This window comes from Panthera onca, chromosome C2, assembly GCF_046562875.1.
Source record: "Panthera onca isolate mPanOnc1 chromosome C2, mPanOnc1 haplotype 2, whole genome shotgun sequence".
In the NCBI taxonomy this organism is placed as follows: Eukaryota; Metazoa; Chordata; class Mammalia; order Carnivora; family Felidae; genus Panthera; species Panthera onca.
Genome location: NC_138347.1, coordinates 152,218,926 through 152,243,725, shown reverse-complemented (window position 1 = coordinate 152,243,725; position 24,800 = coordinate 152,218,926). Strand labels below are relative to the sequence as shown.

Below are 24,800 nucleotides of genomic sequence, written 5' to 3'. Positions count from 1 at the left end.
CATAAAAGTAATTGGTTAAAAAAAGAAGTTGTAGACATGACACTTTATTCTTTAATACTTTGGCCGGTATTACCTAAGAATAAAGACTTTCCCCCTATATTTCCAGAATGCTGTTATCATATCTGTAAGAAAATTATCAAGAATTCAGTATCATCTAAGGAACAGTGTCTTAACATTCACCTAGGTTTTCCCCAAAAGTCTTACACTTTTGTTTTGAATATCCATGTCTCAGTCAAGATTTGATTATTGTGTTTTGTTGTCATGTGTAGTCTTTGTTAATCTAGAACGTTCTTCCCAGTGAGCTTCAAAGAGAGAGCTTCGAGAGAGAGTGCTCCAGTGAGTCGTGACCCTTGAGCCCCAAACTTCCAACAGATGTCCACCAGCTGGTCCAGCTCAGGGCAACTGCACTCGGACATGTCCCGGCAGCTCACGTGGCTCCAGTTCATTAACCGCCAGGAGCTGGGCCGTGTTGTCAGGTGCTTCTTCACGAATCTTAAGCTGGAGCACCCGTGCAGCCTTGCTGTACACGTGCTTTGCCCGCTGGTGGAGTTTGAAGATGAGCACGTCTTGAGTGTTCGGGCTTAGAATTTGGGTTCAAGGCTCCTGCAGGCTAGTTCCCAGACACCTGTAGACCTCTTCAGGGCTATAGGGTTCGAGGTGAAGAACATCTTCTGCGATCCTCAGCATTTCTTCCAGACTCACCCTTAGTTTGGCCTACACCTCCTCTAGCTGCAGTATTTTATCCCATTTCAAGCCTTTGTACTTAGCCAGGAGTTTGGCCCAAAACTCCCAGTATACTGTAGAATGGTGCACTTGGTGGCTACTTCACAAGCTACCCTGAAGATTAAGTTCTTTTAAAAGACTGTGAATGGGAGACAGGGGTTGGGGTGGGGGGAGAGAGAGAGAAGGAGAATCTTAAGCAGGCTCCACGCTCAGCATGCATCCCACAACCCTGGGATCATGACCTGAGCTGGAATCAAGAGTCAAATGCCTAACCGACTGAGCCACCCAGGCGCCCCTGGAGTCTATATTTTTTAAAGAAGCAACAGTGGTAATTCTGATGATTCTCCCAAGATTTGGAACCAGACCATGCCCCATTTTGCTGTCACTCTCCCCCAACAAACATGTTCCCTAGATAGGAATCCTCTGAAAGGTGGTCTACGAGCTCATGAGTATCAAGGGAGAACTTTCTTCTATCGCTTTGGGTCCCCAAGTACCCAATTTCCTTTATTATTGAGCTTCATAACATTAAGCTGAAACTGTCCCTGTAACTCACTGATCAGTGACAGGCCCCAGTGGCCATCCCAGGCTACACAGAGCTGGCTGGCATCTGCTTTCAGCTGATGGTCCTTTAGAGATAGCAAACCCCTTTCAGACCCGCCACCATCATGTTACATGGCCTTACGGTGTGGCAGCCACGTCTGGGCAAAGCATCACATGCGGTGATAGCAGTGCTGAATTCAGTGCTCCCTTGTTAGGGACACTCCACTTCTCTTCCTGTACCATTGGTCCAGATGGAACTCGCTCCAGCCACCTGCTTCAGGTCTTTTTCACGTGGTCTACTGTCACGTCACTTTCCCATCATGCACTCAGTCAAGTTTTGGAATGCAAATGTGGGGTTGTGTGCATGCCCTACTGTTAAGATTTCGTTTTAGTGTAGTTTCTACCCATCTTGAGTGAGTTCACATTCCTGATGATGCTGATTTGGCCATCTGACACGTTAGCTCTGCCTCCCAGCTTTGAGATTGCAGATTGGATAAACAAGCCTTCAACGGGCCTGTTAAAAACATCGAAGGAGACAGAGCCAGGGAAGATCCCTTTGGTAAACATTTCATATGGCAACCTTCACACACCCCCCAGTAGGATTCGGATGATAATAATGTGTTCTGATGTTTTCTAAGTTCAGTTCTCTTCTATTTCTTTAAAAGGGAAAGCAACACTAAGTCGCACAATGCTGTCACTCCAGGACAGTAAGAGTGCCCACTGAATCTTCTTGCTGCACACGGCACGGCTGGGCCAGCACTCGGGACACCTGCTGTGTGTAGGGAGGCGAGGCGCACTTGGGTCCTCATCCCACCTTCCCACCTACCGACTGGGCAGCCTTCTGCAACTGCCCTCGTTTATCCTTCCAAACCAGGTTCCTGATCCGAGAACAGGTGGAGGATGACTGGCAGGATTGTTTGAGGACTGAATAAGCTAACATGTACCTTGGCAAGCCCTCAATAAATGGTAGCCAGTTACTATGAATTCCTGTTATCAGTGACCATAGACCATGTTTGTGTCCCCCCCCCAAACTCATTCTTGAAATCTTATCCCCAAGTGCAATGGTATTAGGAGGTGGAGCCTTTGGAGGGTGAATAGCTCCGCCCTCAAGAATGGGATTAATGACTCCAGAGAGCTCCTTTGCCCCTCTGTCATGTGAGAACGCTACAGATGAATGCCAAAGCAGAAAGTGGGCTCTCACCAGACACTGAATCTGCCAGCACCTTGATCTTGGACTTCCTAGCCTCCAGAACTGTGAGAAAAATGCGTTTGTAAACCACCCAGTCTTAAGGATGCCGTTATCGCAGCTGGAACCGACCAAGACCGTAACTGATGAAGGTCATCCTGTCCCGAGAAGGTGAAGGGCACAGCCTGACCTTAATATGGCGTTAAGCTCTGGACCAGGTGGACGCAATTCTGTCTGTCCCCAATCCTGAGACTGTGTAATGTGTTGCTACCAGCTCTTTGACTATGTCACTGCTTTGCAGTCTCCAAAGTGCTTTCACATCGGAACTTACTCAGTGCACCAGTCGAATAGCTACTCTTCATCCCATTTCACAAATGAGGAAACAGGCTCCAGGAGCGTATGACTTAGGAAGGTTTTCTGGCTCTCAGTCTGATAGTGTGCCCCCCACCCCACAAGGCTGTTGCAGTTCTTTTAATTTGCTTTGTAAGTCAGTCATTCATGCATTTACTCATCTTAGCCCTATGAGGCCCTGCTAACTTCCTAGAAGCAGACAAATGATGCAGTCGGCTCCTTCCTGGGGCCTCCAGAGGGTTCTGCAAATAGCACAGGCTCGAAAGATGTTTTGCAGTTGCCAAAACTGCAAAGTTGAGACAATCCTGCTTGAGTCCCGTGTGCTCATTGTCTCTGTGGGGGGACCCAGGAAAGGTAAGGACTAGGGTGCGGCGGGTCCCATTGGGGACCAGTTAGACCAGATGAGGACAGTGAGGACGGCTGTGGGGAAGGTGGCTCGGAGGAGGCAGGAAGGTACATGTACTAGTCTCCCGCCAAGGCCCTGGTTCTGTGCTTGCCCGTCCGGAGTGAGCAGAGCAGAGCAGGGGCCTGTGTCTCTGATAACATAACAGCCCGGGTGCCGAGCACTGCTTCCAGGAGGTTGGGTGTGCGGGGCACTCCCCACAGCACCCTTCTTCAGGCTCTGCAGGGCCTGGTGTCTGGTCTGAGGCAGCCCTCCCTGCTGCAAAGATGGGAGCAAGGGGGTGGCAGGCAGAGTATGAGCAGGGGCTTTTGTGTGTTTGGGCCTGGGGAAGCAGAGCTAAAATTAGGTCTTCCAGCTGTGTGCAGGTGTGGAATCCCGCCCTTTCCCCTCCCCCGAACCAGGATCTTGGAATTATTTCCATTTCCTCCCTCCCTCCCCGCTCAGCCCTGGTTCCTCCGCAGGCATGAGTTGAACTGTCCCGCCTCTCTGGTCATGGGCCTTTCCACCCAAATGATCTCTAAGGCTATGAGCGGAGCGAGGGGAAGGGGCAGGCAGTGGCTTTGACTTTGCTGAGCTTCCCCAGCTCCTCCGAGGCCAGGGCACAGCTGGGGCCCAAGGCCGCCAGGCAGAACAAATGTTTTCCTTTCCTACCACCGCCTACACCCGGCCCCTGACTTCTCCCGCCGGCCTCCCGCTTCATGTGCTTTGTGCCCCCACCTCTCTGCCGCTCTCTGCCCATCACTTCAGAAGGAGCCTTTAATCCCTTGCCATCCACTGCCGTCCATCCAGGCGGCGGGCTCCGGCGCGGTGTGCCGGAGGCAGTGTACATGAGGCGTGGCGCTCCTCTGGATGACTGTCCCTGTCACTCCCCCTTCACCGTGGCCCTGGATCCCTGCCTCACGGGGCTCCAGGCTAAGGCTCAGACCCTTCTGCGCTCTGGTCTAGGGTCAGAGCCTAACTCTGGCTCCTATGTGTGCGTGCAGTAGGGTTTTAGGTGAGCGGCATCTCCTCCCTAGGTGGTCTCCAGGGTCCCTCCCTGTTTGGTGTCTGAACGGTCCAGGGTGGAGTACTCCTTCAAGAAAGGCAGCCTGCAGCGGCGGCTCGTGGGAGGCATGCTGACGGAGGCTGGAGGCTGCGGCGGATAAGTGCACTGGGGGGCCTCTGAGGAGGTGTGAATGAGGGAGGCAGAGCAGGCCGGTGAGGACAGCCCTGTCCCAGCCCTATCTCCCGTCCCCGACACCCTCTCCACACCCCGGCCCTGATAAGCAGGTGTGAGCCACGGCCGCCTTGTGACAGGCCCTTCAGCAGGGAGGGGATGGCGGGGTCCACTCCACTTCTGAATTCAGACGTCAGCATCTCATTCCCCCCCCCCCCCCCCCCCCCACCATTTCCCTGCCGGAGCGGACAGGCCCAACTCCTGAGCCTCCTCCTGACGCTCGGCCCCGCTTGGGCTTTGTGCTCTGTCCCTGCCCGTGAGGCCTCAGCCTCCTCAGGGTGGTAGGGGACAGACCTCCTTCTATCTTGTGGCTAAGTGCCGAGGAGGATGGCCACCCCCAGCCAAGCTTGCTCCTGCGGTGACCGTGGTGCTGAGGCCTGGCAACCCCCGTTTATCGCGGGGCACGCCTCAAGGCTACTCCTCCTTGAGGAGGAGTGTCTTCTCGTCCGGTCTCCTCCAGTCCCTGTGGCCATCAGCTTTCAGTCGTGCTCCCTCCACGTTGGCTTTGGGGTCACTGCTCCGTCTGGCCCCAGCCAATGTTCAGAAGGCCAAGGCCAGAAATCCCTGATTTCTGCATTGGTGGGCATCGGGGCTGGGAGAGCAGGGAAGGCTAGGGGAAGAGACGCAGGGCTTGGGGCTCTGGGAAAGGGGACAGAAAGGCAAATAGGACTGAGCAGGGGCCACAGAAAGTCCAGGGCACTCCCTGGACCCCCGAGGAGGGTCTTTGTGCACGCCCCAAACCCAAGGCGCTAAACTGCCTTCTACTGTCTCAAAGGCTCTCTTCTGAGTTCACACCTGAAGATTATTTTGATTCTCAGGTTGTAACCATTCTGTGCCAGGCAGCCCGTGTGTGTGTGTGTGTGTGTGTGTGTGTGTGTGTGTGTGTGTAAAGGGTGCTTGTTCTCTAACACTGGCTGAGAGCACAGACTCTGGATCCAGGCGGATTGGCCTGGTGTAGGATCCCTGCTCTGCTGTCTTACCAGGTAGGGAGCTTGGGCAAACTGCAGAACGCACCTTGTAGGACTCTAAGTATCGAGTTGATCCACATAAAGTATTTGAACAGTGCCCAGGGCAGAGTAAGCGACATGTAATTGTTGGCCATTGTTATGATCTATGTAAATTTCATTTTAACATAATTTCAAATTTACAGAAGAGTTGCAGGCAATTCCCATATATCATTCGTATATTATTCATATTTTGCCCATTTATTTTATTCTCTCTGTACATTTGTGTACATATAATACACTCTACGTTAGACACATACACACATACACATTTTTTTTCTGAATCACCTGAGAGTAAGTTGAAGATACCATGTCTTTTTAGCCTGAAATAACTCAGTGTGTATTGTTTACAAAACCACGATACAGTTATCAAAAACAGAAAATTTAATATTGCTATAATTCTGTTACTAATCCACAGTCCATATTCAAATTTCATCCGTTATCTCAGTCACATCTCCTTTATGTCTGTTTTTTTTCCTGTTCCAGGGTCACCCACTGCATTTAGTTGTCCTGTTTCTGTAGCCTGCTTTAATCTGGGTAAATTCTTCAGCCTCTCTGTGTTTCGTGAACTTGAAATTTTTGAAGAGTTCACGCCGGTTATTTTGTGGAATGATGTTGCTCAAATTCTGTTTTGTTCTTTCCTCGTTGTTAGTTTTAGGTTACGCATTTTGGCAGGATCGCCATGAAGGTGACACTGTCTTTCTCAGAGTACCACATGGGGAGGCTCCCAGTGTCCAATTGCCCATTTGTGAGAGGTGTTGCCTCTGGTCATTCGGTTTACGTGGCATGCGCCGCCAAATTCTCCCTGAGTACAACTGCTGTCTTCTCTTCACAATTAAAAAGTAACCGTGAGAAATACTTTTGCCCACTAGTTTTCATCCATTGGTGATTTTAATCTCCATCATTCCTTCCAAAGTCACTAATCGGCCCATTCAAACTGGTTCCTGTGTCTTTTGGCATTTGGCCAGTCTTTGAGCCCTCTCTTACCTTTTTTTTTTCTTTTTTAATTTGTGTGTGTGTGTGTGTGAGAGAGAGAGAGAGAGAGCGCACGCAGGAGAGAGGCACAAAGGGAGAGAGAGAGAGAGAGAGAGAGAGAGAGAGAATCCCAAGCAGTCTCCACGATCAGCCCAGAGCCTGACATGGGGCTCAATCCCACAACCCTGGGATCATGACCTGAGCCAAAATCAAGAGTCAGATGCTCAACCAACGGAGCCACCCAGGCGCCCCAACTTATCTTCTGACACTAGATGCTCCGGGCCATCTTCTATTTTCTCTGGTCTAACAGTGAATCAGCCACTCCACCAAGGAGTCCCGTTTTTTAATGGAGAATAGTATTTACAAACCAAGATTTGGGTGCTGCGTGTGCTCAGTGACGCTGGTGTATTATTGCTTCTGGTTAACTGCTTTTATCATCTGTTCACTTGGATGGGTTGGTGGGGGGAGCGCTGAGGAAGCTGTAAATCAGAGATGGAAGGGGGAAAGGAGCGAGACGACCCAGAGAGGGAGAGAGTCCCCTCTCCCTCTCTAACTGTCTGAGTCTTGCCCACCTTCTTTTTCCTTCTGTCCCTCTTCATCGTGACCTCATCTCCCCTTTCTTGGTCAGAATTCCTCTGGAGATTCCAGCTGTGGGAACCTCTGAAACCATTTCCCCAGCTACGTGTGTGATATCAGAGGCAGACAACTATGTGACCTTTGTGTGTGAACAGCCAAAGGCAAAGATAATTTATGAGAAAGTTTTTGCTTAGAACAGTCCGGTGACAAGGTGATTGGGGAAGACACATTTGGAAGATTTCCACCTGGAAACTTTCCTTTTTCCTGCATGAAAAACACTTAGACCAAAGCCTGTGTTGAGGCTGGGAGGGGGTACTGTGGGAGGTCTGCTCTCTAATAAGCCTCCTCAGGGTTCTGGGGCCAGCAGGGAAGAGTAACTGCCCAGTACGGCCCACTTGCTGTGTCCATAGGTAGCAGGTACCGGTAGAATTTAAAGGAAAATGCCTGGAGTCCAGTGAAGGCCACTTGACTGGCTTTCTCCGTGACACAAATGTAGGGTGAGCGGGGTAGCCAGGGGCCCCCACTTGGGAGTTAGTTAACTGTTTTGAGACTAGATCCGAGTCTTCCCCTCCCTGAGAGCGCTGGTATGCAGCGCTGGCCCTGGAGGAAACACGTCAATTTACAGAAGCAGTCCAAGCTTCCAGAAGGGAAGAAAATACCCAGCTGCTCCTTCTTGAGATGAGAAGGGAAGGCGATCTGCTGGGCTAGAAGCAGGGTGCCCACCGTAAAGACCTGCGGCCACAGCCTTCGGAAATGAAATTATCCCGAGGACAGCGGGAGTCTGGGGTGGTGGCTGAGGTTTACAGCAAGGGCCCGCCTGTGTTTCATGGGGTAGGGCTGACTTCGGCACGGAGTGAAGCTTCTGTCGGGAATTCTAGAGGCCCCGCCTTGCTGAGATTCTGCCTGTGCTCTCAACTAGGGACTGGGGTTATTTATCCACAGGACCATCGCCTAGAGGGGAGTTAAAGTAGGGGCCCCCACCCGGCTCCCCTTGACTTTGAGGAATGGTACTATCTTCTGGTATCCTGGGCCGGGCCCTGTGAGGTGCCTGAGTGTCCTTGATAGTGATGTGGCAGTGCTGGAGACCCCAAATCCTATTGTGTTTTTTCAACAATTCAAGCTGAAGGCAAAGTTCCCTCAAGGGGCGATATGTCATGTAAATCCTTGATTGGTTAATAGAAAAAATTGAAAGCCGCCTGAGGCCACCTTTGCGCTCTGTGCTCTGGGGCAGTTCAGGCAGGGGGCTGGCGGGGCGGGGGGCAGTTCATACAGGTGCCTTCACAGTCCCCGGGGAAGCCAACATTTTTCCCGTCACTGGCGATGTGTGACTGCCTCAAGCAGGTGCCGGGAACATGCTGTCTTTTTGAGCTCATGCTGCTTATGGTGGATACAGGACAGAATTAGGGAAGATGGGGCCTAGAAGTAATTCCTAAATGGAATAAGCCCCCGATGAATTATCCATGCTACTTGCCAAGTGCTCCCTGGGGCAGATGGAGGAGGCCCGAGAGCCAGCTCAGGAGGGGACCTGAGGAAGCTCCCGTGGCACCTTCCCCAAGGAAGCCTCCTCACCCACTCTTGGGTGCTCTGTCTCACCATGTTGCCTCCTAAACAGCTCCCGAATCTCTCACTCTCCACAGTGCTCATCGCGGTTCAAGCTACCATGGTCTCTCCTGACAGAGGCCTCCCCTGACCTATTTTCGCCATTCGCTCTGGCCTCCCACAAAACTTTCCCTCAGGGCAGGAGGCGGAGTCTTATTAAAGTAAGCCTTACCGAAGTTCAACCCATTTAGCAGTCAGGCCCTTCCCCAAATAATACAAAGCACAGACCGAAAACCTCGTGGACAGCTCCACGGTGCCCCAGGGGCACGTCTGACTCCTTTCCCGGGAGGGACTCCCTCTCACTCTCTGGGTCCAGCCACAGGGGCCATCTTCCCTCCTGGAAGGGGCCACATTCCTTCTACATCCAGACCTCCACATTCGCTCCTCCCTCTGCCTGCCAAGTACCCATCTCGGGAAAACAAAAATGCCATGCCTTCACTAGGGGTCTTCGCTGACTCCACCGCCCGGACATAATTAGTACTCTCCCCCCTGCCCCCCAGCAACACCCAGTTTTGTCACTATTGAACGGCCCTCGTTTGTGGCTTTTGAGGTTAACATCTGTCTTCCCAGCTCGATTGTGAGTTACATGAGGACAGAGGCCTTGTCTGCTTCTGCTCGTTATTAGGACTCCAGAATCTGTAAGATGCTCAGTGCGTGTTTGCTAAAGGAGGACTGGACAGATGTCACAGCTTCCCCAGCTGGTCCTGTGTGTCGGCCGACATCAGTGGGAGTGAGTGAGGAAGGGGAGACCTCCTTTGGCTCTGAAGCCTACTGACACTCGCTCCTGGCGTCCGCCCTGCTGGCTGGGCCTTGGCCACTGCTCAGCTTTTGTTTATCCTGCAAACATGGTGGTCTCCACAGGAGAAAGCGGGGACGGCTCGGTCATACCCCCGTAGGGTTGGCACGGGGCTTCATGGTGAGGCTTTCTTTGGGGCTGGGTGGTCTTCAGCTGGGGCCTGGGAGCCAAGAAATTCGCTCGGGGGGCCATGTGGCTGGGGCCTGACAGCAGGCTTGTGGTGAGGGCACAGCTCTGAGGTGATGAGTCATCCTGGGGGGAGGAGGGCATGAGCAGGGTACCAGGGCGGTCTTGGCGGGGGCTGGTGGCTGGGCGGGGCTACCCACAATTGCGGTGACAATGAGCCTGAAGAGCTTGCCCGGTGGAAGTGACTGGGCGGGGCGGGGGCACGGCAGAGATTCCCCTCCTGCACCCCTGCCCCTCACTGCCTCGTATCCTCCCTGTTCTGGCCACCGGCCCCTAAGCCTTCGAAGCTTTGCCAGCCACCGGCCTGGCAGGCAGGACCTGGCCTGCTGGGCCTTCTCTCAGCCCCTCCTCCTCACTCCCCATGGCGCCCTGGCTCGGGCCCCAGACCTGGGTGGTCTGCTTTCCCGGTCACTCTTGTCCTGCTCCTGTCTGGGGAAGGGGGCCCAGCTCTCCTCCAGAGGTCACTTGGGGCGAGGGCGGGCTCATGGGGAGGCCTGGTGGCCCGGCTCTGGAACTGAGCCAAGGAGAGGGCTGGGGCAGGAGGGGGGCAGGGGGGAGAACATGCTGAGCCCCTGTGGGGCAGGCGTGGCATCCCTGCAAGGCCATACCACATTCCTCGGCCTCCCAGGGCCTGTTGTCCTGTCTGGCGTCATCTGGCGTCTGGCTATTCCTTAGACTCCTTCCCGTTTCTCGCGGTCCCTCTCACTGGTGACCAAGAAGCTGGCCCCAGGCCGTTCTGCGGTGTTGTGTGTGTGATGAGGGTCCCGGGGGTGTGTGGCCGGTGGAGGGTGCCCCTGGGTGGAGGAAGGGACCTGAGAGAGGTGTGTCAGCAGAGAACAGCTCGGAATCGCAGAAGGGCCTTAGGGATGGTCCCAACCCCTCGCAGAGAAAACCTAGGGCTCTGGGGAGGGCGATGGCATCGACAGGAGCAAGTTGTCTGGGGGTTGCTTAGGGATAATACCTGTCATCACCACGCTAGACTTTTATGAGGCGCTGACTCTGTACCTGAGATCGCTGTAAGCTCTCCGCACATCCTAATTTACCCCACCCTTCACGTTCCTGTTCCGCCCATCTCACAGATGAGGAAACGGGAGACCAGACTCTGGACCACACATTCCTGCTTCCGCCCAGGCAGAGCGACAGGATGTGGCCACGCTGCCCGGGGGCTTTGCTCCTTCAGATAATGATGTCGATAAGTAGAACGTTTGTTGAGAGCTCCTTGCCTACAGTGGCAGACATTCCACCAAAGAAGGGACAAGGACCAATAAGCCACGAAGGGATATTCCACGTCATCAGTCATCAGGGAAAGGCAAATTAAAATTACAGGCCACACCCACTCCAAGGGCCAAAATTAAAGAAAAGAATAAGAAGACTGACAATACCAGACGGTGTCGTGGATATGGAGTCGGGGCACCAGGGGCTCTCAGTTGCCGGTAGGGGTGAAAACCCGCGCACGCGCTTTGGAAAGCGTTTGCTAACGTGCGGAGTCAAACATACGCTGATCGTGGGACCCTGGGATGCGATTTCTAGGGATCTACCCAAGAGGTTAAAAAAATGTGTCCACGCAAACACCCGTCTACGAATGTTCAGAGCAACTTCATTCGTGACGACAAAACCTTGTAAACACCCCAAATGTTTACACCAGCTATTGAACGCAAACTAAGCCGTGGCACATCCATGTAACGGAGCACCGTTCGCTGGAAAGGAGCTGACGACGCGAACAGCATGGCCGAGGCTCACGTGCCCTCTGCTGGGTGGCAGCAGCCGGACACGACGGGGTACGCGCAGTATTATTCTTTTTGTACGAACTCTCCAGAGAAAGCAGATCTGTAGGAACAGAAAAGAGCTCGGCGGTTGCCAGAGACGAGGGTGGGGGGACCTCCTTGGAACGATGGAAATGTTTGATAGAGTGATTTTGGTGGTGACTCTACTGCTTATGCATTCGTCAAACTCATCAGACCGTGCATTTCAGTGGGTGAATTTTATCGTGTGTAAATCATACCTCCCCGAAGCTGATTCAAGTATAAAAACGGTGGGCCGCAGAGGGTAGAAAATAGGATGGTCTTGGCTGCTTCATTGCAAAAGAGACAGAAGAGACGTGAGGGGAGGGAGGGCCACGCTGCTCTCTGGGAGAAGAGGGTGACGGGCAGGGGACAGTCCATGCTGAAGTCCCCAGGCGAGGAGCACTCAGCCTTGCTGGAGGAACTAGCAAGGAGCCGTGTGGCTGACGCGGAGTAAGAGACACGGCTGTGGATGGCTCAGACAGGCACTGGGGGGCAGGGGTGTGTTACGGAGGGCTGCCTAGGGCTCCGGCTGTTTGTGGTCTGAGCGCAAGGGGTCCCTGGGGGCTCTGTGCTGAGCATTTGCGATCCGAATGGCTGCTGTGTCAGGAGCGGTCTGGGGCCAGGACCAGCTGGGAGGCCCTTGTACCAATCCAGGCAGAGCTCAGACCAGCATGGTGGCGGTGGCAGTGTTGAGAGGTGTTTGGATTGGGATATAGTTCAAAGGTAGGGCCAACAAGATTTCCTACTGGGTTGGATGTGGGGTGTGCGTGAGGGAGAGGCGAGGCAGGGAGGACGCCAAGCGTTTTGGCCTGAGCGGCTGGAAATCCGGCCGTCCCCCACCCCCATCCTCCACGCCGTGGGGACCGGTTTCACTGTCCCCTAGGTCCTGTGGCTGAAGTCAAGACAGAGACAGACGGGAGTGGCTCGGCCCTGCTCCTGGCTCTGGGGTTCAGAGGCTGGGCTGCACATGCTGGTTATTCTATTACTCTTTATTTATTAGCCTTATTGGCTTCTGTCATTTCCTCATCGCCTCCTGTCTGGAGACGAGACTATAAATGTGATGCATTGATGCAGGATACAGGAGGCCCAATTATCTCTGTGAAGCCGGCCTCTCTTCTTGCTCAAGCCCTCCCGGCCCTCAGCGGTTCTGCGGCTCTTCCCGCAGCCGGGCACGCAGAGCCGGCCCGGTGCCTGGCATTCCAGGAAGAGGGGGTGCAGCCTGGGAGGGTGAGTGGCCGACAGATGGTCCCCCAGGAGATACAGCTCCAGGAGCCGGTGCTGGAACAGCAAGCTCGGCCCCCTGGCTGGTTGCACCTAGGATCCCAGCTCCCGCTCTCCGAGGCTCTGCCCACAGAGGCTGGGCACGGAGCAGGGTAGGAGGACAGGACATACCGCCTGCCCGGCCAGCCCACATCCGGGCAGGGGGGCTCCGTGTCACTCGCACGCCTCTCTGGAATCTGAGCCAGTCCGTCTCTCCACAAAGGCCGGGATGATGGGGCTTTTCTCTCCGGCAGCAGGTGCCTGGCAGCCGCCCGGGGATGCCAGCCCCGTGAGCTGGCACGGGAGGAAGTGCTTGTCCGGGTGATCGTCATCCGTGCTAGGCTTGAACTGGCCCAGCCCCCACCCCTGCCGTTCAGACTGACTTGGGACACCCGCAAGAGAGGGGTGCCTCGGGCAGGGTCCCCATGGTCCCCCCTGGGGTTCCCCAGACAGAACTCGGCAGCACCAGCCTTCGAGAGTAATATCTGAACAAAGGCCCTCGGCCACCCCCTCTGGCCTGTCTGCCTGCCTCTGTCCTGGGAATGTCCCGAGGCCCCTGGTGGGAGGGGGGGAGCGGGGGGGGGGGCGGGGTGGCGACAGGAAGCCTGAGGCTCATCTGAGGGATTTCAGGCATCTCCCTGATGTCACGCTGCTGCTCCCAGAGTGGAGACCCAGATTACGGTGCCTCGAGTGTGCACGTGTGTGGATCCGCGTGTGTCCCCATGTAGGTGAGGAGTCAGATGGCCCCGTGCCTGACCTTCCAGGGGAACACAGAGTGGCGGGTGGGACTGCCTGTGAGGAAGGGGCAGGGAGCGCCGAGGACAGGATGGACTCGGGGGGGAGAAGAGGGGCCCGGTGGGTGCGGCAGACCCTCCCGCTGACCTGCTCGCAGCGGGCGTGTGCGTGCGCGCAGGGCCCTGCGCAGCGGTGTGGACGCCTTGTGCCGGCGGACCCCGTTGTGGCCTCCCCGAGCCAGCAGCGGCTGCGCCCGTTCTGTCCCCGCTCTGTCGCTGTCCCTCCTGCCCTCCCTCCCTCCGGGCACCAGGGCTCGGGTCTCGTGGCCGCCGGGGCCGCGGGCGGAGACGCCGCTGGCACGGGGCAGGGCGTCTGCCGAAGCCGTGGCCCCGGGGTGAGAGCTGACGTCTGCCCAGGAGCATCTGTCTGCCTGCCAAGGGTCGAGCTCTCTGGGCCGCATGCCTTCACCGTGACACAGAAGCCGGCGTCCGTCCCTCAGAGCCGCCCGCCGCCTGGACCCCGGCCTCACCCCAGCACGGCGCGTGACAGCCGTGGCCCCGCTCGCACCTCCCTCCGGGGGAGCCTGTCCCCTGCCACGCCAGGCGAAGGGCCGCCTCGGGCAGCCGGGGGAGGCCCCACACGGGGGGCCCCCGGGAAGCCCAGATGCCAGGCCTGGGCTTTGAGAATGAGGGGAGAGCCGCTGCGCGGGCCCAGACCACGCGGCCGTGACCCGGGGGCTGCCAGAGACGAGGCCGAGGCTTCACGGTGCAGGGTGGGTGTCCCAGCCTTTCTCCCTCCACCGGCACTGGCTGGGCTCCGGCCAGGCCGGCGGCTGCGCGAGGTCCCGGCTGCACGGGGAGCAGACCGGCCACGAGCCGTGTCCTCGGGCCATTCCCACCGTTTCCACGGGGGTTTCTGGGAGGCGCCGCCCCTCCACCCCCGCCCGCTGTCCCCGCGGGCGCCCACCCGAGGCGTCTTGCCTATCCGGAACGCCGGTCGCACACGACCACGCTCCTCCTCACCGCAGAGGAGACGCTGCTGTTCCAAAATCTGACTTTATTCTCAAAACAGCTGGTGGTGGCCCACGCCACGGGGATGTGGCCGGACCCCTGGAAAGCCTCCGTCCCGTTGGGGAAAGACGATTAAACAAGTGCCACGGGAGGTTAGGGTGGCCTGCTTCTGCCCCGGTTTTGACCAAGGGACGCACACCGAGGGTGTCAGGACGCCAAGCCCCGTCTCATACGCAGGTGGTTGTCAAGGGAAATGATGCCGGACGCTGGGACCCCACAGTCCCATCGAGGGTACAAAAAGGCCCGGTGGGGCGTGCCGACTTCTTCCCTGGGTCTGCAGGGGGCCTCTTGGAGAGTTTTAGCAGGTTGGAGACACAGAGGACGGGACCTCGCTGACAAAGCTCGGGGTCTGAGAAAGCGCAGGTGGACAGGTGACGGGGCCTGACTCTGCCTGGGACAGAGGAGAGGGGTCACGGGCCGGCTGCTCCGGTGCCGGCTGTGGAGCAGGCTGCGGCTGGCCATGGCCACACCCCAGAGTGTGTGTGGGGCAGGAAGCAGGTGCTCTGAGTGCTTCTCCAGAACCAGAGGTGACGGGAGGCAGAGAGGCCTGGGGGCGCCACCCCAGCAGGGCCGCCTGAGGGGTGGAGGGAGGGGCTTGGCAGGAGGAGGCCATGGATGGACTCACAGGTGCCCGCGGGCAAAGGTCGGGGTTACAGGGGCCCCTGGAAGAGAGCGCACCTCCTGGGCTGAGGAAACTGCAGGGAGATGGCCCAGCAAGGAGTCTCCGAAAATCCCCCAGAAGCCCCCAGGAGAGTCCCCTTCAGCTGCCTGTGTGGCATGCGGAAGAGGAGCAGCGTGGCCACCCCATATCGACTGTTCGTGGGATCGGGCGGTCTCAGGACCAGGCTGAGATCACATTCACAGCACGGCCGGAGGCTGCTGTTTTATCCCAGGCTGAGCCGAACGGCCCCAGGATCGGCCCTGTTTTCATCCGGGGCCCCGGCGATTGTCTCCACTGAATAAAACCGAGAGGGACAGGGAGAGACAAAAATAAAGGCTGGGTGTGATGACACGGGCGTCATGTTTGTTCCCACACGGGCTCTGCAGGTGTTTGCAACGAAGGGTATGGAGTACCAGAGTGGGGACAAGTGATGGTCAGGGAAGGCTCCCAGAGGAGGTGACGTTAGGACGAGGTCTAAGGGCTGAGTGGAGAGGAGGCCAGGGTTCTGGGTGGAGGGAACCAGAAGCTGGCAAGGCCGTGAGGGGGAAGAGCCGGGGTCCCTGGGGGTTGGGGAGAGAGGACATCACGGAAGTTGGCGGGGGCCGGGGGCCGGCCGCGGCTTGCCTGGGCCCTGAGGCAACAGGAAGCCAGCGAAGGGTTTTATCCTGGAGGGAATGATCTTGGATTAAAACACTCTGGTAGCTGAGCGGTTGGGAATAGACAAGGACGGAGGGGGGGAGGCCCCTGAGGAGCTGCCCTGGTTTCAACCCCGGCAGCGGCCAGTGCAGGACACGGAGAAGGCAGCGCCGACGGGGCGTGGAAGAGACTGCAGACGATGCTCCGGATGAAACAGAAGAGCCCAGGTTGGACGGTTGGGCTTGAAGGCTTTGCGGATGTCCCAGGAGGCAGCCGGATATGCCGGCCTCGGAGGCAGCCGGATATGCCAGCCTCGGGCTCAGTGGAGAAAACTGGGCTCCAGATAAAGACAGGACCCAAAGCTTGGCCGGGGTTGGGGCAGAGGGGGTTTCCTGCCCTCTTCCTGCAAGTGGGCCCAGGGCCTAACGCCCTCGGTCATTCAGGCGGATGCTGGAGGCCGTGCCCCCAAGGGAGGCGAACCCAGAGACCGGAGGAGAGCCGGGAGGGGCTGGCGCCACAGAAGGCCCGGGAAGTGCAGGGGCTGCTGTCTGCTGAGTTAGGTGCTGTGGAGGGGACCCGCAAGATGGGACAGAGACCCAGCCACAAGGAGGCCTCTGCTGGCCGCAGATCGCATTTGGTAGGGTGCAGGGGCGGTGGTGAGGAGCCAGGGGGAGGTGAGGGCGAGGAAGCCAGGGTCCGGTGTCCTGGGTCCAAGCCTGGCTTGACACAAAGACCATCTGGCTGTTCTCCATGACCTCCCTCTTCCCGACCCTTCCCATCGTGGGAGCCCCAAATCCCGGCCCTGCTTCTCTGCAGTGCCCCAGATTGGGGGTCCTGGAAGGCAGGACCGGGGTGACCCCACTTTTCCTGGACCGGCCACTCTGCCAGCTGTTTTCCCGGGAAAGCAACGGGAAGTCCCGCGTGATTCTCGGGATCTCATCCCGTCCCCCCTGTACCGCCACCGCTGTCCCGGGTTGCCATCCTCATCAAAACACAAGAACAGAGCCCAGGCCAGGTCATGTAAGCCATTTATTGGTTTGTTTTAAAAATATGTATCTTATTTATACACGGAGTTTGGTGAGAAGTGCTCGATTAGCTCAGACAACAGCTGGCACTTGACGCTCCCTCCTCTTCCTACCCTCCTCTCCCCTCCTGCTGGTCATCGTGCAGTTCTGGAAAAAAAAAAAAAAAAAAAAAAGAGAGAGAGAGCGAGCCACGCTAAAAGCTAAGGAGTCGGGCCTAGCTCACCCTGCCTCGGCCACAGCCCGGGCACCTGTCTCAGGGCTCCCGGGCCGTCCGCGGACACATGAAACCACAGCCCCTTCCGGCCAGCTGGGCGGCCAGCCGGCCTGCCTCCAAACCCGCATTCCTGCCCTGCAGTGGGCACAGAGTGCCGGGGAGGGGCACACGCCTCTCGGAGCCCGGAGCAAAGCATAGGGAGCTACGAAAATAAGGTTTCCACTCGGAGAAGTGTGCCTGGGACGGTCAAACCACGTCCCACACTGGACTCAAGGGGAACACGGGAGAAGAGAAGTCCCTCGGGTGGGTGGGGTGGGGGCTGGGGTCGCCACCAAGGGAACTCGGGGCGACGAAAAGAAACGTAATACTCGACTCGCCGGCAATGCCCCCTCAGCACTGCCACGAGCTCACGATCGTCCAGCCCTCCGACGGCTCGGCGAGGTAGGTTAGGGGCAGCGGGCTTCCGGCTTCCCGGGCTGCCCCGCGAGGCGGGCGGCGGCTCTGCTGGAGACCTGGGATATCTCCGCCAGCCAACACTGTCACTCGCGGGTGACAGGTCTCTGCGTTGAAAGATTTGCATATGCTAAATAGGATTGTCAGCAGCTGAAGAGGCCCCCCGGGGGGAATTGGACTAGAAAAAGTATTTTTCCCTGAAAAGGCCTTCTCACAAGACCCGTGGACGGCCCGGACCCTGCCCCGGACTGTCCCGCGGGCGGGTGCCACCAGGACCCCAGGCTGAGCCAGAGGGGCTGGTCCGGGGCCACGCCGCTCTCTTCCCCAAGGAAGCCCACAGTCCAGGCTCCTCCCAGGGCAGGGAACAGTTTGACCACCCCAAGGCTCCTTCCTTCCCGGCACAGGGCCCGTGATGCCCTCCCTGCTCCATCTGGAGCGTCGCTGGGCACCGCGCGGGAGATCCCCCCTCCCCACACCCGCACACAAGGTGAGAGGCGGAAAGGTCTGGAAAGAGAGCCCTGGCCACGACAACAGATTCCCTTCCTCACACGGCTGAAGCCTGTTCAGCTTCTCAGCCCTAACGGTGCCGGGCTCAGACTTCTCTTCCCGGCCTGTGGGGCAGGGCCTGCCGGGTTTGGGAGCTGGGATAAGCTGGGGGCCGGGCCGTGCGTGGGGCTGGTTCCCTTGTGCCCTTCACCTTAATGTTAATACTCTTGCAGAAGACCGGGCCCTCCTGGGAAGAAAAGGCAACATCAGTGCCCAGGACCGGCCCTGAGACCCGGGCCATTCCCTCCTGGAAGCTTTTCCGTTTCGTAGACGTGACCCCAGTATGGCCTGCATAAAAACACGGGCGGCAGACAGGACCCTGGGGACCACGGAAGGCCAGAGTGAGCGCCCACTGACAAGAACCCCTCTGCCTGACACGTGCCTGAGGGGAGCCAGGGCCACGCGTGGCCCGTGTCTGGCCTCTGTGCGTGGACTGCGTGTGCGCGCGCGCGAGGCAAGGGGGTCGGCCCTCCTGGCACCACAGCCCAAGCAGCAGGGGAGACCCCTTCTGCGTTTCACTTTTGCTTTGAGAACAGACCTCCAGCAGCTCCAAAGACCCTCCCGTTTGGAGTGAAGAAAAGGCAGAGTGAATTACTGCCGACGTCCATGGAAAAAACGTTAGTTCTTTGCCCGAGTAAAAAAATATCAAATATAATAAATTTATGAAAGCCCCTTCACGACACGTACAGTCTCAGCTTTGTACTTCGCCTCAGCAGCTGGGACAGCGCTGCCTCGCAGGGCGCCGGGGTGCTGCCCGGCCAGACCCGGCCACCGGCGTGTGCCCCGTCTGGTCGGCTCGGCCAAGGGCCTCTGGCCGGCGGCGTGGCGGCCACAGGAAGAGCTCCGCCTCGTCGATCCGTGGGGCCGAGGCCCGTCTCCCACGCCGGAGCCCAAAGCAAGGAGGGCCCAGGGGGTGCTGGCTCGTGGCTGCCTCCCGGCGCGTCCTGGCCGGCTGGGGTGCGGCTCACACGATTGACTCGCGGTCCCGGTCTGGGGAGGCGGGGAAGTCCGCGAGGTCCTCGCTGCGGCTGCAGTCGGACACCCTCACCTGGGGGTTATCGCTGGTGGCCCTGGTGACGCTGTCATAGGAGGGTGGAGAGGACGTGGAGGACGTGGAGGGCGGGCCGCGGCGCCGGGAGAAGTTCTCGTTCATCACGTGGGCGATGAGGCCCTCTCGCTCGGGGGCGTCCTCTTCGGAGAGGCCGCTGCTGCCCGCCTGCTGGCGGAAGAGGAAGGAGGCGTGCTTCATGGAGCGCTGCAGCAGGTGCCTCCGGAAGGCCCGCTGGATGATGGTGGCCGACACCTCCTCGTGCTTGCGCCGCAGCGTGGTGGTGATGGGCTCGTAGGAGATCTTGGACGGGTTGGCCGCCATGAACTTCTCCTCCATCTGGATCTTCAGGGCGTCCATCTCCCCGGACTCACCCAGAACCCTCTTGGTGAAGGCGAAGAGGATGTCCATGCAGTGGATACGGTCCCCGCTCACCATGGGCAGGTCCATGTTGATGAGGCTTATCTGGTTGGGCTTGGCGATGCGCAGCGGCTCAGACAGGGCATCGGCGAAGTCGGACAGGGCCGAGTACTCGATGAACTGGGTGGCCTCCGGGTCGAACTTCTCCCAGATCTCATAGAACATGTCGAAGTCGTCCTCGCTCAGGGGCTCAGTGCTCTCCTCCGTGGCCACACTGAAGTTCTCCAGGATGATGGCGATGTACATGTTGACCACGATGAGAAAGGAGATGATGATGTAGGTGGTGAAGAAGAGGATGCCCACGGCCGGGCTCCCACAGTTCCCCCGGGAGCCGTTGCTGTTGGGCAGATTGGGGTCGCAGTAGGGGGGCCCCGTGTTGAGGATGGGGCTGAGGAGGCCGTCCCAGCCGGCCGACGTGGTGATCTGGAAGAGGCACAGCATGCTGTTGGCGAAGGTCTGGAAGTTGAACATGTCGTCGATGCCGGCCTCCCACTTGACGTAGGCGAAGTTGGCCATGCCGAAGATGGAGTAGATGAACATGACGAGGAAGAGCAGCAGCCCTATGTTGAAGAGGGCAGGCAGGGACATCATGAGGGCAAAGAGCAGCGTGCGGATCCCCTTGGCCCCTCGGATCAGCCTGAGGATGCGGCCGATTCGGGCCAGGCGGATGACTCGGAATAGCGTTGGGGAGAAGAAGTACTTCTGGATGATGTCTGAGAGCACAGTGCCTATGGGAAACAACAGAGACCATGGCCACCCATGCACTTCTGTCCTGCCTTTAGCCCCACATCACTGGAGGGGGTCTCTGTACAGCCAGGAGCTAAGGAGAGGAGGCCATTTCAGGAGGACTGGGTTGACCGGGGCAAGCAAGGACCCTGCGTCCCCCCCACCTCTCTTGGTCTTTCATTCTCATCTCTGATGCAGGAAAGGAGGACCCAAAGAACCACATCCTTTGCAAAGTGCCTTCCCAGACCTCTCGTCCCTTAGTCTTCCGGGACTACCTGCACAGCAGAGCTGGACGGGGCCCATGTTCTAGATCTTGGGTTCTGAGGTCTGAAGGGACTTGCTCAGCATCTGGGTGGCCCAGCACGGACCAGAGCTCAGGCTTTTCAGCTTCTCATTACTCAAAGTGCGGTCCGAGGGCCAGCAGCCCTGGGATCTCCCGAGAGCTTATCACAAATGTGGGATCTCAGCTCCACCTCCAGACCCACTGCGTTTTCATAAGCCCAGACGATTCACGGGCATTTGGAGGGCAAGAAGCACCGGCCCAGAAGTCAGGGTTCTCCCCCACGCCACACCTGTCACAACTCAGCCTCTCTGAGATAGCTTCTGTCACCCTCCCAGGGCTTCCCACCCCTGGGTCTCTATTGACTAACCCTGGGTTTGCAGTTTGAAGAGGCAGGGATATAAGTTATAGGAGAAAGAGTGAAATACGCTTGCTTTGTATTGGCCCACGTGACCTTTCCAGATTCCTCACGTAATAATGTCACTGGCTGACACGTGTCCTGTTTACTGTCAAGAAGGCACTGGGCTGAGCATTTTATATCCATCCATTTAGGCCTTCCGGGCACCCTAGGGGGGAGTAAGCTGATACCATAATCCTCATTTTCCAGAAGAGGAAACTGAGAAGTGAGGTAACTTACCCATGTTGTCACCTAGTCAGTGAGACGCTGGGACTCGACTCAGACACTCTGGCTCCAAGTCGACCTGTTAACCAAGCCTCTGCAGTATGGCCAAGGACCAGGACCGGTAGTGTTCCCTGAAGCTTCTGAGAGTGTCCCTCATCGGCCCCCTTGCTGCGGCTGACATCCTGCATTCTCTAAAGCTTTTCTCTAGTCCCACCAGGCGTGCTCACCCTCACTCTTGCCTGGGACCTCCCAGAGTATTTCCTCACTCTACTTCCAGCTTCTAGCCACCCTCTGTCACTGCGGCTATGACAGCCCCTGCCTTAGCCCCCGTGTTTCCCTCTGAGTTCACCAAAGGCAAAAGCTGTACGTGGCAGAAAGAGGAAAGTCAGCCACCTCATGGCAGAATTGCACGGCGGAGGGGTCAAGAGTTTGGGCTCTGAGCCCGAGCGATGAGAGAAAAAAAAAATTGGGACTTAATCAAAATGAAAAACTTTGTGCTTCAAGAGACGATGACCAAGAAAGTGACAAGACAACCCACGGAATGGGAGGCAGTATTTGCAAATCGTGTATCGGGCGAGGGACCGGTATCCAGAATACGTAAAGAACTCTCGCAACTCAACGATAAAAACATAAATAAGCCAATTAAAAAATGAGCGAAGGATTTGCATAGATGCTTCTCCAAGACATCTCTCGTGTTACATACCAAGACAGACACACCACAGAAAATGACCAATGAGCACATGAAAAGATGTTCAGCGTCATTAGTCATTAGGGAAGTGTGAACCCAAACCTCAACGTGGTTATCACTTCGTGCCCACCGAGGTGACTATAGTAAGAAACTGAAGACGACGACAAGTGTTGGCGAGGGTGTGGAGTAACTGGAACCATTATACGTCGACGATGGGAATGTGTCTACTTTGGAAAACAGCTTGGCAGTCTCTCCAAATTTTAGATTAGTGGTTTCCAGGGGCTGGGGAGACGGAAAATGGGGAGTGGCTGCTAAAAGGGTATGGAGTTCCTTTTGGTGGTGAGGGCAGTCGTCTAAAAGTAGGCATGGCGGTGATGGTTGCACAACTCTGTGAATATACTAAAAACGACTAAATCTACTTTAAAGGGTAAATCTTATGGTATGTGAATTGTAGCTCAATGCAACTGTGCTGGTTATGAACCAGGAAAAGGACCCTCACCAGAAAACATGACCCTGCTGGTGCCTTAATCGTGGACTTTCAGCCTCCAGGACTGTGAGAAATAAATTTCTGTCGTTTCTGGGTTAGCCGGTCTGGTGTTTGGTTAGAGCAGCCCAAACAGACTAAGTGTGAATCCTCTCTCTTCCGTTCCCAGTTGCCTGATATCCTCGTCTCACCGCTGACTTTATAAGGCGGAATGCACAAGGTGAGTGATGTCTGAAGGAGCCTGGCCCACAGTGGTGGCTAGACTCTAGAATTTTCCATCTCCAGGGATAACTTCTACCCTAGAGGGCCACCTGCTCCCATCCCTGGAGACTCACCTCACCCTGAGTAAGCCCCTTCTTCCTTCAACCTAGGCTGCAGGCTTTCCCTCGGGAGGGCAGGGAAGTCTGCCCAGCCCCCGCTCTCCTTCCCAGACTCATTCTTGAAGCTCTCACAGAGAGCAGAAAGCTGTGTTCCAGGGTCCCATGGAGGGAGGGGGGGCGTGAGGGGGTGCCGGCTTCTCTGCCAGGATGGCTCCCCTGGACTGAGTAGGCCTTCCCAGACAAGTTCTCTGTGGCTGTGTGTGTATGCGTGTGTGGTAGGGAGAGGTGAGGAATGCAGAGAAAAGAACGAAGAAGACTAGTATACTTGGCATTAAGTACAGACCCGGGACTGGGGGAAAGGCCAACTTGCATACCCACCCACGATGGAGAGGATGACAACCACGAAGTCGAAGATGTTCCAGCTGTTGGTGAAATAATAGTGACGCAGGGCGGCCATCTTGATGATACACTCGCCTGTGAAGATGGCTACGAAGAGCAGGTTGATCTTGGCCAAGATGTTGACCTTCTCGGGGCTCTGGTCATCTGTCTCCACCATCATGGTCACCATGTTCAAGCAGATAAGGAACATGATGGTGACATCGAAGGCTTGCTTGGTCACAATGTCAAACAGGAAGCCCTGGTACTTGTTCTGAAGGGAGGGGAAAAGGACGGGCTCAGCAGGGGCCTCAGATGGGCTAGTAGGCCCCCTGTTGCTGCCCCTCTGCCCAGAACTTCCACCCTCCTGCTGTACCCTCCGCTGAGGCCGACACCCCAGCCAGACTGTCAGGGTGAGGGGAGGAGTCAGGAAACGGAAACAGCCGGTCTCTCCTGCTTCCAGGCCCGGCCCTCAGGCCCCCTCTTCTCTGAGGTCTTCCCGATCCACCTTCAGGAAGGGATTTCTCCTACCCTGAGCTTCCTTAGAACACGCACTGTGCTTCTCTTTTTGTTTGTACCGATGGCTCAAGGTCAGGTTTAAAGTTCAATCTGGAAATTGGATCGGCCCTCAGGTTAACAAATTTTCTCCACTCTTTATGGAATTGATTTTTTTAGCTGTTTATTTATTTATTTTGAGAGGGAGAGGGAGACGGAGAGGGAGAAGGAGAGACAGAGAAAGAGAGAGGGAGAGAATGCCCAGCCGGCTCTACACTGTCAGCACAGAGCCCAACACAGGGCTCAACCTCACAAACTGAGATCATGACCTGAGCCCAAATCAAGAGTTGATGTTTAACTGACTGAGCCTCCCAGGTGCCCCTGGAATTGATTTTATTTATTCGATTAACTATATTTGTATGTCTTTAATCGTTAGCCACCTCAGATTATTTGGGGAAAAACAGAAGATTACAAATAAGTGAACACAGGGATGCCTGCGTGGCTCAGTGGGTTAAGCATCTGAGTTCAGCTCAGGTCATGATCTAATGGTTCATGAGTTCAAGCCCCACGTCGGGCTCTGTGCTGACAGCTCAGAGCCTGGAGCCTGCTTCGAATTCTGTGTCTCCCTCTCTCTCTCGGCCTCTCCCCCACTCACGCTCTGTCTTTCTCTCTCTCAAAAATAAACATTTAAAAAAAAAATAAGTGAACACACACACACAGCTAACCTAGAATAAAGCATGGTGAAAGGGTAGGAATTAGATAAAATCGATGAGATGGATTTAAAAACTGGGCCTGTCACTTCCTAGCTAGTGATTTGGGTTGTGTCACCTAATTACTTTGAATACTGTCCTCCACCCCCTTTTCTAGAGAGTGGCTTCGTCAGTCAGCCCACGTGCCAGGGGACTCTGGGCCACGTTTGTCCCACTCAGGGGTTGCCAGGAAGAGGCTGTGAATGCGGGTGGGTGTGCAGAGGCCGTCCTGCTCTCCCTGGGAAAGGCTGCACTCCGGCGGGGGGGGGAGGGAGCACTCGGAGGCAGAGGGACTCCTGTGGGAGGGAGTGCTCCTGGTTGTAACAGTCCTCCCAGGCCTTCCTCACTTTCTCCAGCAGTCTGAGGCCTCCGTGTGGTCAGAGGCCTGACCAAGGGCCCTGGGCCAGGCTGAGAGACTGTGAAGAGGCCTTGATAGCTGGTCCTGGGGAGGGGGGCTTCCCAGGCCCCCTCAGCACATCCTCCCCACTCTTGCTGAATCGGGAACTGGCTCACCAGGGGCCGAGGGATGGGCTTCTGGGGCTTCTTGGAGCCCAGCTTCTTCATGGCATTGTAGTACTTCTTCTGCTCCTCTGTCATGAAGATGTCCTGGCCCCCTAAGTGCAGAGAGACAGGCACCAGACTCATTTTGGGGTT

The 24,800-nt window shown here is 56.7% G+C and overlaps 1 protein-coding gene across 11 annotated transcripts in view; it reads right to left on the bottom strand.

Moving 5' to 3' along the window:
* Nucleotides 1-16,717: 16,717 nt before the first annotated feature.
* Nucleotides 16,718-24,800, bottom strand: part of SCN5A (sodium voltage-gated channel alpha subunit 5) — a 94,057-nt gene continuing 85,974 nt past the window's right edge. For 9 of the 11 annotated variants that reach the window (XM_078432482.2, XM_078432484.2, XM_078432487.2 and 6 more), the window contains 3 exons: nucleotides 24,660-24,760; nucleotides 22,906-23,176; nucleotides 16,881-20,135 (listed from right to left, as the gene is read on the bottom strand). In XM_078432482.2, coding sequence (XP_078288608.1) covers nucleotides 18,904-20,135; nucleotides 22,906-23,176; nucleotides 24,660-24,760 — 1,604 coding nt within the window. In that variant the 3' untranslated portion in view covers nucleotides 16,881-18,903. The other 2 variants (XM_078432491.1, XM_078432488.2) reach the window with 2 other exon arrangements.